This window comes from Mytilus edulis, chromosome 6 (assembly GCF_963676685.1).
Source record: "Mytilus edulis chromosome 6, xbMytEdul2.2, whole genome shotgun sequence".
Taxonomy (NCBI): domain Eukaryota; kingdom Metazoa; phylum Mollusca; class Bivalvia; order Mytilida; family Mytilidae; genus Mytilus; species Mytilus edulis.
In genome coordinates, this window is record NC_092349.1 from 27,598,649 (window position 1) to 27,611,039 (window position 12,391).

Consider the following 12,391-nt stretch of genomic DNA (forward strand, 5'->3'; position numbering starts at 1 on the left):
AATAGCAAACTTACAATTCATAGAAAAAAATGTAGGAAATACAATGTACTACATTACTTGGTGACAGAGCATACCTTTGATATATATATATATATATATATATATATATATATATATATATATTTGAAATAAGTAATATTAACAATTTGAAATAAAGAGAATTTGAAGTTTTCTAGGAATATTAGTAGTGCATCATATCTTAATTCCATGATTATTTTGGATAGTTATATCATTAAGAATAGAAAATTGGAATAATGGAAATTTCTAGTTTATATCAATCATTGTCAATACTAAAAGTGCAGCATCATGATCATACATCATCTGATTCACCTTGGATAATTATTCATTTGAAATAAGAATTTGGATATAATAAGAGTTTCTATGCTGCCATTGCTATTGTTGGCTACATGTACCACCAGGGAGTGTTAAACCTCCTTTACTTTCCATGAGGGTCTGTCACGGTCCATCACTATTGGTTAGTGTCATATATATATGCATGATGATGGAAGTTTTTACCAACCTAGACAAGCTTTACAGCCCTGGCATGGTTGTTGGTTAGAGTCAAATGACAGCTTGCTGTATAGTTATAATAGTCTGAATGTATCTACATGTATTTTAATAATCTTCTAAATTACTGTTCATTCTGAAACTGGCATTTTATAATAGTAGTCAAACATATTAAACAATACATGTACTTCAAAGTATCATTTTATTTTGTCTCGCCTTACACAAAAGTCATGAAAGTTGGTTGTATACAAGAAATTTGTATTACAGTCTTGGGGTGATGATGTAAGCTATTTTATAGAGCTTTACATTTTAAAAGCTAAAAGAACTGGATGTTTCTTGTCTTGTATTCAGATGCTAGTAGCTAATTAATATGTTATGATGTTTCAGTTTGCCATTATATGTACATTGCACCTGACCCCATTTTCATGGTTCAATGACTGCATGTAAAATATACTGTTACTTATTAATAATCAATGAAATTATCTCTTATACTGTATATTTTATATATGTAATTGGATACATTTTATTGTATATGAGTATCTTGAAAGATCTACTTGTCTATCAGGTTGGGTTGACCTGACCTTGACCTTCATGGATATTTTAAGTGATTAAGGTTATTTCAGTTTAATACAATGTTAACATGGTTAGGTTTGTTTCTCAGTTTATACTTCCTAATAAAATTGACACTGGAAATGGGGAATGTGCCAAAAAGACAACAACCCGACTTCAGAGCAGACAATAGCCGAAGGTCATCAATGTTTCTCATAAGCTATAAGCTACATTGTACATGTATAGGATCACTACTTTTGGCATAATTATGGAATAAATGTAAGTTGTACATGTTTGACATTTTTGAATGGCTTATTTCATCTGACAATGACACCATTTTCATGGTTTTTATGTTTAGTCTTTTTCTCTGTTTCTATGGTTACTATAAACATGATAAACGTTTAACCATAAATTTGGGGTATGGAAGAACTGTGTAAATTCAGAAATTCATGAAATTCATGAAATTATCTGTCATATATCTGTCTGGCATGGTTATTTTGACTGGACTTCATTTTAATGGATTATTGATAATGTAAAGTTTATGTGATACTTATAGACTAGTAAAATCTTCTTATTACAGAATTTCAATAAAAAGATCATGAATAAGGCCACATTTAAAAGAATGTCTGTTTCCCATCCCAGGGGGCTTATTTTTGACCTGGGTGTGGAGAGGGGAAACAAACAATTTTTATTTTGGCCTAAGGAGATATGGTGAGACGACTATCAACCATTTAAACCATGTAGACCAAGTGATTTACTTGTTAGTCACTATATAATAGGTCACTGCACACCCTTCAACAATGACTAAAAACTAAAACTTTATAATGAGCACCCTATAAAAGGTTCAGCCTGTAATGAGGCATCTGACACAGTTAATGTAAAATATTCAGACGAGAAACCCAACAGTGATGACAATTTGATTTATTATACCCTCCCCTCCCCCCCCTTGAAGTTAAATGTCTAATCCCTTAGTGTACTGATATGAATAGTATTTTACTGGAAATGTTTCGGAAAATAGATATTGATGCTAACGTAAATATTTTATCCAATAAAAAGACAGGAAATAAGTCGGTGAACCAAAAAGTTCAAATCTAATTGAAAATTAAAGTGCCCATGAACTCACTGATCATACACGAGTGGTTCTATTCATAAAAAGTGTCCGTGTAACAACTAAGAAGAGTCTGTGTAACACCCGTTAATGTACTGTTTTCCTTTAGCTCTGCAGGGGGGAGGGGGGTCAAAGTCGTTCAAAGGTCACTGTACGGCCTTTAACAATGAACAAAATCCATACAGCATTCTAGTACGGCATACGTTTTACCTCAGCGAACTCTCTGTCTTGGTGATGTATCAATCATTTGCTTCAGGTCGATTCATTTCGCATTTCGTCATGAATATGCGTGATATATTTGCCACTGGACATTAAGGGAACAATCAATTTATCAGTTTCATTTAGTGATGCATGCTAATTATATATAGTTCTCAAATGATAATTGTCTAAAACTGTTTCCATTTTTGTGTATTTTATTTTTTAGCGTAAATTTTAGAATTTCTTTCCGAATCTTTCTCTTTGCAATATTTGTTTGTAAACATTTAATAAAGTAGTCCATGTCAGGGGTTAGATTATATACAGCCAATCTAGGACAAGGGCAGTAGAACAGAAAAAGGTCTCCATTGTATACATACATATGCATTTATGTTGAAGCGTAAAAACAACGACATGTAGTTGAGCTCGTTTTGGTGAAACAATTACTGTCAAATCTTTATATATATATATATATCTGGTAAAGTTGTCATAAAAGCAAAAACGGACAAAAAAGTTGGCAACAATTTATAATAAGACTAAACTTATTTTGGCCGTTTCGTTTCTTCTAAAGTGTTAAATTCAACCATGCGACTGGCTTAATTAGAGATTCAGGTGACCTTTTTCGTTAATCGAAGTTCGTATATCCCTTCAACGATTTATTCAATTTTTTTAACGTATAGATAGCGCGAAACTCTCACTACACCATGCATAGACTATTTTTTTTCGACCAAATGCGGCTGCTTATTTATACAACCGAACAACCAAACGTCCGCACCCAATTTTAGCAAAGATATACTGTCGAACGGGGTAAGTCAAGAGATGTGAATATTTCTATACTCAATCAATCATTTGGTTTTGAAAACAATTTTAAAGGTATACATTAATACGACATCAACCCAACGACACATATCAATCAAAACATTAAGAGTCAACACACAGATTTTTGTAATAGAAAGAAATTAAATCCAATTGTAAAGAGAACAATTGAATGTGTTTACACCCAAAAACATATCTAGACAGAAAACTAAACAATTAACAAAATATGTGGTACTTTAAATGATGAATAACGTCAGCACTTTTTTTTTTTACCTTATGACCATCACGTTTCATTTGTGAAGTTGATACAGAATATCTATTAAGAAGGTTTGGTAGCTGCCGATTGATGTTTTTTAGAAAAAAAACCACGCGACGTTCTTTGTCATAACCCTAGTTTATCAACTTTCTGTTTAAACACTACTACAATTAATACAAGTCTGTGTTATAAGACTAAAACTCGAATTATAGTGAGCATAAAAGTTCAGCAACATTTTTTAATTTCTTTTAAACTTTGTACGTATAATCGATGTTTTAACTTGTTTACATGTACTTTTAAAACGATATTTGAAATTTATTTGTTTTAAAAATATTGAATGGGGCTTCGACCAGTCCTTCCCAAAAAATGACCGCCAGAGAACTACTGGGATGATTGATGCCGAAATGAGTGTTCCCGACGTCGCGGGTCGATTAAATTTGATTAGGTGAAGAGTTTGAGGGAAATCAAGTGTTATTCTTATTTGGTTTGATAAAAGATTTTACAAAGTTGGACTCTCCTGTAAAGGACGTCATCATATACCTTATTTCCTTTATTCGGATCTATATCTGCTCTTTCTAATAACAATTTAACAATGTTGATGAATCCACCTTCAGCAGCTGCATGTAAGGGAGTGTCACCATACTGAAATAGAATTTTTACAATGTTCGTATTATCATACAGACGTGTAATACAGACTATGTCATACAAATGATTAAAGTACAAAAAAAAAAAAACATTAGCTAACAATTCAAGAATGATGAATTTCAAAATAGTTTTTCTTAATCGCATTTTTTTCTGAGGCTGTTAATGAACTGTGTATTCGAATCGCATTTAATATAACATAAAGTAGTTTGTTCTATTTGTGTACTCCATTGTCATCCCAACAAAAACCGACAAAAGTTGTATACTCCAACAAAACAAATACACCAACAACATCATTGTTAGTTGTTTCGCACTTGTAGTATAACAGTTGGTATCATAACGGGCAGATTTCAAGACAGATGTTACAATAAAGGCAATCAAAATAGGACAAGAAATAGTTCAAGTTGTCAAAATTATATAACTGAAAGAGACAAGCTGCTTATATTTACGTCATTTGTGACGGAGTTGAAAGTTGTTTTGTAAGCAATAATATCAAATTTACTTTTTTTAATATGTATTATGATATGTGTAATTAAAATATCATGTTTTATTCTTTTTTTTAGATGTCTCAAACGATTTAGCAATTGTACTACTAAACTTATTTATTCATATTTTTTGGGAGTTATATCAATAAAACATTTTCAGTTTTATTCTTATTTGGTTTAATGAAAGATTTTTTCAAAGTTGGACTGTCCTGTAAAGGACGTCATCACATACCTTATTTTCTTTCTTCGGATCTATATCTGCTCTTTCTAATAACAATTTAACAATGTTGATGAATCCACCTGCAGCAGCTGCGTGTAAGGGAGTGTCACCATACTGAAATAGAATTTTTACAATGTTCGTATTATCATACAGACGTGTAATACAGACTATGTCATACAAATGATTAAAGTACAAAAAAAAAAACATTAGCTAACAATTCAAGAATGATGAATTTCAAAATAGTTTTTCTTAATCGCATTTTTTTCTGAGGCTGTTAATGAACTGTGTATTCGAATCGCATTTAATATAACATAAAGTAGTTTGTTCTATTTGTGTACTCCATTGTCATCCCCAACAAAAACCGACAAAAGTTGTATACTCCAACAAAACAAATACACCAACAACATCATGGTAAGTTATCCTACAGTCTTAGTATAACTGTTTGTATCATTACGGGCAGCTTTCAGAAAATAGGGGTCAGAAAGACAAAAAGACAAATGATAGAACACAAGACACGCATCTGGTGCTCATTTTATTACAAACCCAGTCAATAGTCTAATTCTGTAGGTCATGTTCGTCAAATGGGTAATGGGATTGTATTTACGACGTAAGGAACATATACAATGTGATCTGTGAAACGATTATTCCATAATAGTCAACCAACTCGTGATGGCGTCAGTAAACTTTACGAAGGGATGATTTCAACTTTAACTTTTGGAACTGTTGATTTAATAGCTTCCTTGTGTGCCGGAACCATCTATCAAGGAAATCATGTTAAGGTATACTAGCCTGGGAAAATCATATCAATTGGGAGATACTGTGTCTGTGTATCCTTTTTGTCTAATTCGATGAGATAAATGTGTTCAACATAGTAACCAAATTCTGAATTATTTAGTGAGAGTATTTTTCTTCCTAAGAAGTTCCTGAATGAAGCCAGCCTCATTATAATAAAAAGCGAAGTAGGCAAGACGAGGGGCTCAATTGATTCCTATTGGAATGCCAACAGTCTGTGGAAAACACGTCCTCCAAACGTAACAAATATGTTGTCAAGTGAGAAATCAAGCATCTTGATAATCTTAGTTTCAAAATTTGTTTGTTTTGTTAATTTGATTTAGAGTGATTCTTTACAAAATGAGGGACGACAGACACCAGAGGGACGGTCAAACTCATATATCGAAAATAAACTGACAACGCCATGGCTAAAAATGAAAAGGACAAACAGACAAACAATTGTACACATGACATAATATATAAAACTAATGAATCACCAATACGAACCCCATTAAAAACTGAGAGTGGCACCCGTCGTGTTGCTTAGGAAATAACAAATCCGGTAAATAGTCTCATAATTCGGAAGATCACATTCATGAAAAGATAAAGGATTGTAGTTACGACGTAAGGCATATATCTGATATTGTTTGTGAAACGGTTATTCCATAAATGTCAACCAACTCGTGATGGCGTCCGTAAAATTTACGAAGAGATGATTTCAACTTCACCATTTTGAACTCTTGATTTAATAGCTTCCTTGTGAGCGACAACCCTCTATTAAGAAAATCATGATAGGAAATACAAATGAGGACTTATCCATCCCTAAGACAAGATACTTGTATACTTTTTTTAGTAAACAAAGCCATCTTTTTCAATTTGTCTTTTAGTTTGGAATGGGGAATACTTGTGTAAAGTGTAGAAAAGTCAAATGTGTTTTATGTATTGCAAGATAAACAAAAGTAGTCTAAGATTGTACGTACTCCAAAAGATCTTTTGAATTTTCAGTATCCCCATCGGATTCACGCCACCTCTAAGATAGGAAGTTTCATAATAATTTCGAAACCCGGATTTGATTGCTGATAAAATAGATGTGAGTAATTTTTAAAGAGGTTTCGTGTTTTGCAAAATTTGAGTCTTTAAGATTGACATAGCATGGGTATTGATAGACACTTTCAGTTTCTTAATACTGATTTGCATCAACGACCTTACAGCCTTAATCTATTCGGAAAGAATATCTACGTCTTCGTTTTTGTGTTTAGCCATTTTTCATGGGAAAATCCACGACTGAATCCATCAGAATGTTGAAGGTTTCTTGTTTGACGTGACAATAATTGGGGTCTAGCAGCATATATAGTATACATAGATTATATCAACTATTTTTTAAATCATGACAAACACACAGTCACAACTAGCAATGATATCAACACAAACAAGCGTCTGGAGATGATACTTAAAAGAACTTTCATAATCACACCTTAAAAAATACAGTTTGCTTTAAGTAAACTATTGCTACGAGACTCACAAATCAAAGTCCACTATACAATTGGCATGCATCCGAGTCAAACCTTTAGATTCAGCACAATCGGGAAGCCACAAAATCTAAAACACGAAAGCCGTATCATCATACACATAGTCATGTCAGGAGTCTAACGACCATAAGGGAAATAATAGTAAGAATACAAATATACGGAAAACTGCCAAAGTAATGATATGATACAGTGTCAAAAACTGAAATCATTAACTCAAGACCATCCTGTGTTATTATAAACTGTATATAAACTGTATATTCAAGCTTGTCAATTTTTGCCACGGTAGAATTAATAAACCATTGACAGTTGGGTGCAGACCAAGCATTACATAAAGTAAACGCAAGTTAACGCCACGTGCACATATTTCGTTAGTTAACTTAAAATTTCCCGTGTACTAGTAAACGCACTTTTACTATAATTACGTTAACGCGGTCAAAATGGAAATTTTTAATGTCTACCCGAGTAAACGGAAGTTTACTCTGTGTCTGTTTAGTCAGTAGTAATCGGGCGTTTACTTCAGAATTTTTCATTTTTTTTACGTGCACTTAAAAGTAAACGGGCGTTTACTACGGATTTTGCAAGTGTATTTTTACGTGCACTTGAAAGTAAACGCGCGTTTACTTTTCGCGTTAACTGATTGTGTAAATTTAGAAATAAACTTCAAGTTCATTTATACATTTATTTTATAAAAAAGACTTTTAGTCTTTATATTTTACGTATATGTGTTTCAAATCAGAACAATTCAACAAATATTTAAATTCGAAATATTAATTTCAATAAATACACAAAAACAGTTCCAATAACTTTGCTAATAGCAGATTTTCTATATTTTCTTTTCAAAAGTTACATGTACAGTTGGGTGCAGACCAAGCATTACATGTAAACGGGCCTAAAAAGTGAACACGGCGTTTACTCGCGTGCACTTCATGTAAATGTCACGTTAACTCTGCGTTAACTCCGAAGTTTTAGTAGACATAAATAGTAAACGGGCGTTTACTTTCGCGTTTACCTCCGCGTTAACGCGAAAACCGCGCGTCTTCTAATCTTGTAAAGAGTAAACGGGCGTTTACTTTCGCGTTTACTTCGCGTTAACGCGAAAAAGGCGTGTCTTCTATCTTTTAAAAAAAAGTAAACGCCCGTTTACTGTTTGTAGTAAACGCGCGTTAACGCAGATTGTTCTCGTATCCTGGATACACTGACCTAATATATCATATGATAAAGTACATTAAAATATCCATCTGTCCATTTTCGATCAACATATTGGCAATTGCATTTAATGAAATGAGACCTCTTTAATTAATTTATTGAAAATTAATCATTGCATATAAAAACAAAATGGAAATTCTTCCTGGAACTGTAAAACCTACAAGACTTTCAGTTTACATTCGTGAGAGGATATTAAGTTTTGGAATATTTAATTTTGGCATATTTATTTTTAAATATGCCGGTTTAACTGTGAGTCGATATTTGTTCATGTAAATTTTGAACAGAAAAAAATAGAAAATCCGCTGTTGAAAGTTTTTGGAACTGACTATTTTTGCAATTAATAAATGTTTATATTTCTAATAAAAAGTGTTTTTTAATGTTAGGGTTCAAAACCCATATACGTAAAATATTAAGTCATTTTAACAACATAAATAAATGTACAAATGCACACGGCGATTATTTTATAATATACACAATTAGTTAACGCGAAAAGTAAACGCCTGTTTACTTGCAAGTGCGCATAAAAATACAATTGAGAAATCTGTAGTAAACGCCCGTTTACTTTTGCGTGCACGTAAAATTAAACTTGTGAAATCTGAAGTAAACGGACGTTTACTACTGACTAAACGGACACATAGTAAACGCGTGTTTACTCGAGTAGACATTAGAAATTTCGGTTTTGACCGCGTTAACGTTAATGAAGTAAACGGGCGTTTACTAGTAAACGCGAAATTTATTGTTAACTAACGAAAAATGTGCACGCCGCGTTAACTTGCGTTTACTTTATGTAATGCTTGGTCTGCACCCAACTGTACAAATATCGAGGCGGAAAGGAAGGTTATCCAAAACATTGAAAAATATTTTTATATGATAGGATATAAACATCAAGGTTTCCGTAGCTTCGTTTCCTATTTTTAACAGTCTCTTCTAATTCCTAGCTATAACTGGTTGCATTTAACACATAATTTTTAATCGTAATTCACCTTGTTTGCCTTGGATTTACATGATTTAAACTTCTGTTTTGACAAATGATGAAATAACAAATCCATCGATTTATAGCTAGGAATTAGAAGAGACTGTTAAAAATAGGAAACGAAGCTACGGAAACCTTGATGCTTATATCCTATCATATAAATGATTATAGTGTAAAACTTACATTTCATATTTTTGTTTATAAGATACACATATGCATTAACTACTAACTAGAAAATAATAGAGTCAAACTGTTGAGGAATATATGATTTGCAAGTGTCTCTGTAATATAGACATGTTCTTTTATTTATATGACTGTAATTGTCGCGAAAGAATATAATCAACATATGTACATTTCCGTGTCCTTCATTCATATATGTTAGAGATCAAAATTTGAACATGCAATATAGAGTCAATGCGTATAATCAGATTCTTTACTTTTTAGATGCCGTAGATAAATCTAGCAACTGATTCAGAATAATTATTTGAAAAAGAGTGTCTACTTTCTTCTACACAAAATACAACTTACGAAGATTTTTCATGTTGGTGTATCTTGAAAAAGGTTGAGATGAATTCAATGATTCAGAAAAAAATCTTTGTCCCGTTACCTTTTTCACGAATTTGACCTACCGAATTAGATTATTTACTGTTTTTGTAATAATACGAGCAATGTCAGATGTGGAATAGGTTCTGCTTACACCACTGGAGCACCCCAATATTTTGGTGGTATTCGTGTTGCTGTTGTATTCCAGTTGTGTCTTTGTTTTGTTTACGCATCGTTGTCAATATAATTAAATTTCATGCGACTGTCGTACAAGTGAGAGGTTCAGTACTCTAAAACCAGGTTCAGACCAACATTTTCTACATTTGAGTGTGCCTTAACCAAGCCAAAAATATGACAGTTGTTGACCATTCGTCTAATGGGTTTTAATATTTGATTTTTTTTCATTTGAATAGGGACTTTCCGTTTACAATTTTCCACGGAGTTTAGTATTTTGTTATTTTACTTTTTATAGATATGTTGCAATTAAACAACATGTAAAAATTGGTATATGAAATTGTCGACAACAATGAATATCGCTTAATAACATTTTGAATAAAATTGAGAATGGAAACGTGGATTTGATTGTGTCAAAAAGACAAAACAAAAACAAGCAGAAAATAGCCCAAGCTACCAACGGGTCTTATACACAGCGATATACATCCCTTACCTTGTGGTTAGCTTTAGCTGGTCCAAAACAATAATGATAACTATTTCAGCGAAAATGGACGTCACACTAAACTCAAAAACAGATAAATGAAACAGAATTTGAAAAGGAGCCAAACAAGATTAACAAAGGCCAGAGTAACCTGATTTAGAATAGGCAGAACACTCTCCGAGTTCGATGTTTGAATAAGTAACAGAGGAAAAATCCGCATATACTGTAAATCTAGAAATTATTGCTATGTTTTAATTAATGCGAAAAAAGATGACAGGGTTATAATCGCAATGATTTAAACTCGCATTTTATTTTATATAAATTTTAATTATGAATTTTGCCAAAAACCCAAAAATCAAAATTGTATTTCAGTCTAAAACGATAAAATTGCAATAACAAATACACCCAATAATTTCTGAGATTCCAGCATCAAAGAAAAAAATGTATTAGAAACGAATTGTGAAGAGAACACTTGAAGGTTTTACCACCACAAAATGCACATATTTTGATCGAAAATGTTAACTTCCCGTTTAAAAATGTCAATTTTGGTGTTATAATAACAAAATACAGCTAAATGTACGTTGTTTGTTTGTGAAACAAATATGGTTTCTATATACTTTTGATAAAAAATAAGGGAGAATGGTAGGTACTTCTGATTTTACATTACGTAAAAGTTAAACTTTAGATAACACTGATTTTAAAAATATAACGTTTTTGTAATTTAAAAATAATAAAAAAAAACAGCTTCCTGGTTACAAAAGGTAATTTCCGGTTATTTTTTTTTAAGTCAAAGTCTGCTTACCAATGGTAAATAAACTATATAGATATTGGAAGATGTGGTATGAGTGCCAATGATTCAACTCTCCATCCAAATAAAAATTTATAAAAGTTAGCCATTATAGGTCAATGTACGGCCTTCAACACAGAGCCTTGGCTGACAACGATCAGCAAGCTATAAAGGACTCCAAAAAATTAGTCATGTAAAACAATTCAAAAATGAAAAACGAGACACACGTATGAACTACATCATCAAACGACAACTACTGAACATCAGATTCCTAACTTAAGACAGGTTTGACTTGATCATGTATCAATTATGATATACATTAAAGAATGAAATGTAGATTGTTGACTTTAATTTAAACCTCAATTTCAAGGTCTTAACGCAAGGACCTAAATCAAAAGACCTGAATCCTCCACTGTATGATTTATTTGTTATAACAAATAAAGGCGACATCAGTATACCGCTGTTCAAAATTCAATAATCGATAGAGAAAAAAAGACAACCGGGTTACAAAACTAAAACTGAGGCAAACGTATCAAATATAAGAGAACTACGACACAACAGAGACACAACACCGAAATATAAAACACACAGAAACGAATTATAATGTAACAATGGCCATTTTCCAGACTGGGTACAGTGCATTTTATGAAAAAAATGGTGCGTTGAACCTGTTTTTGTGACGTGCCAAACCTCCCGCTTTATTGGCAGTGTTAATTATAACATTAAAATGAAAACATTACACGATAGGGCTACAATAAATAAATGGGAGAAAATATAGGACAGAGAAACAAACGAAGAATAGCCATCAAAAGGTAACATGTTACGTTCGGAGGACGTGTTTTTCAACAGACTGTCGGCATTTCAATGGGAACAAACTGTGCCTCTCTACTTGCCGACTTGTTTCTTTATTATTACGAGGCTGACTTCATGCAGGAATTTCGTAGGAAGAAAGATAAGAAGTTAGCAATATTCTTTAACTCTACTTTTCGCTATATAGATGATGTTCTTTCACTAAATAATTCAAAATTTGGTGACTATGTGTAACGCATCTCTCCAATCGAGCTAGAGATAAAGGATACTACAGATACAGTTAAGTCGGCCTCATATCTTGACTTACATCTAGAAATTGACAATTAGGGTCGGTTGAAA

The 12,391-nt window shown here is 32.4% G+C and overlaps 1 protein-coding gene across 1 annotated transcript in view; it reads right to left on the minus strand.

Moving 5' to 3' along the window:
- The window catches only part of LOC139526323 (putative ankyrin repeat protein RF_0381), a 94,081-nt gene that overhangs the window by 63,462 nt on the left and 18,228 nt on the right, over nucleotides 1-12,391 (minus strand). Inside the window, exons 3-4 of the mRNA XM_071321455.1 lie at nucleotides 4,791-4,892; nucleotides 3,972-4,073 (exon numbers count right to left, since the gene is read on the minus strand). Of these exons, the coding sequence (XP_071177556.1) occupies nucleotides 3,972-4,073; nucleotides 4,791-4,892 (204 nt within the window). The remainder of the gene's footprint in view (nucleotides 1-3,971; nucleotides 4,074-4,790; nucleotides 4,893-12,391) is intronic.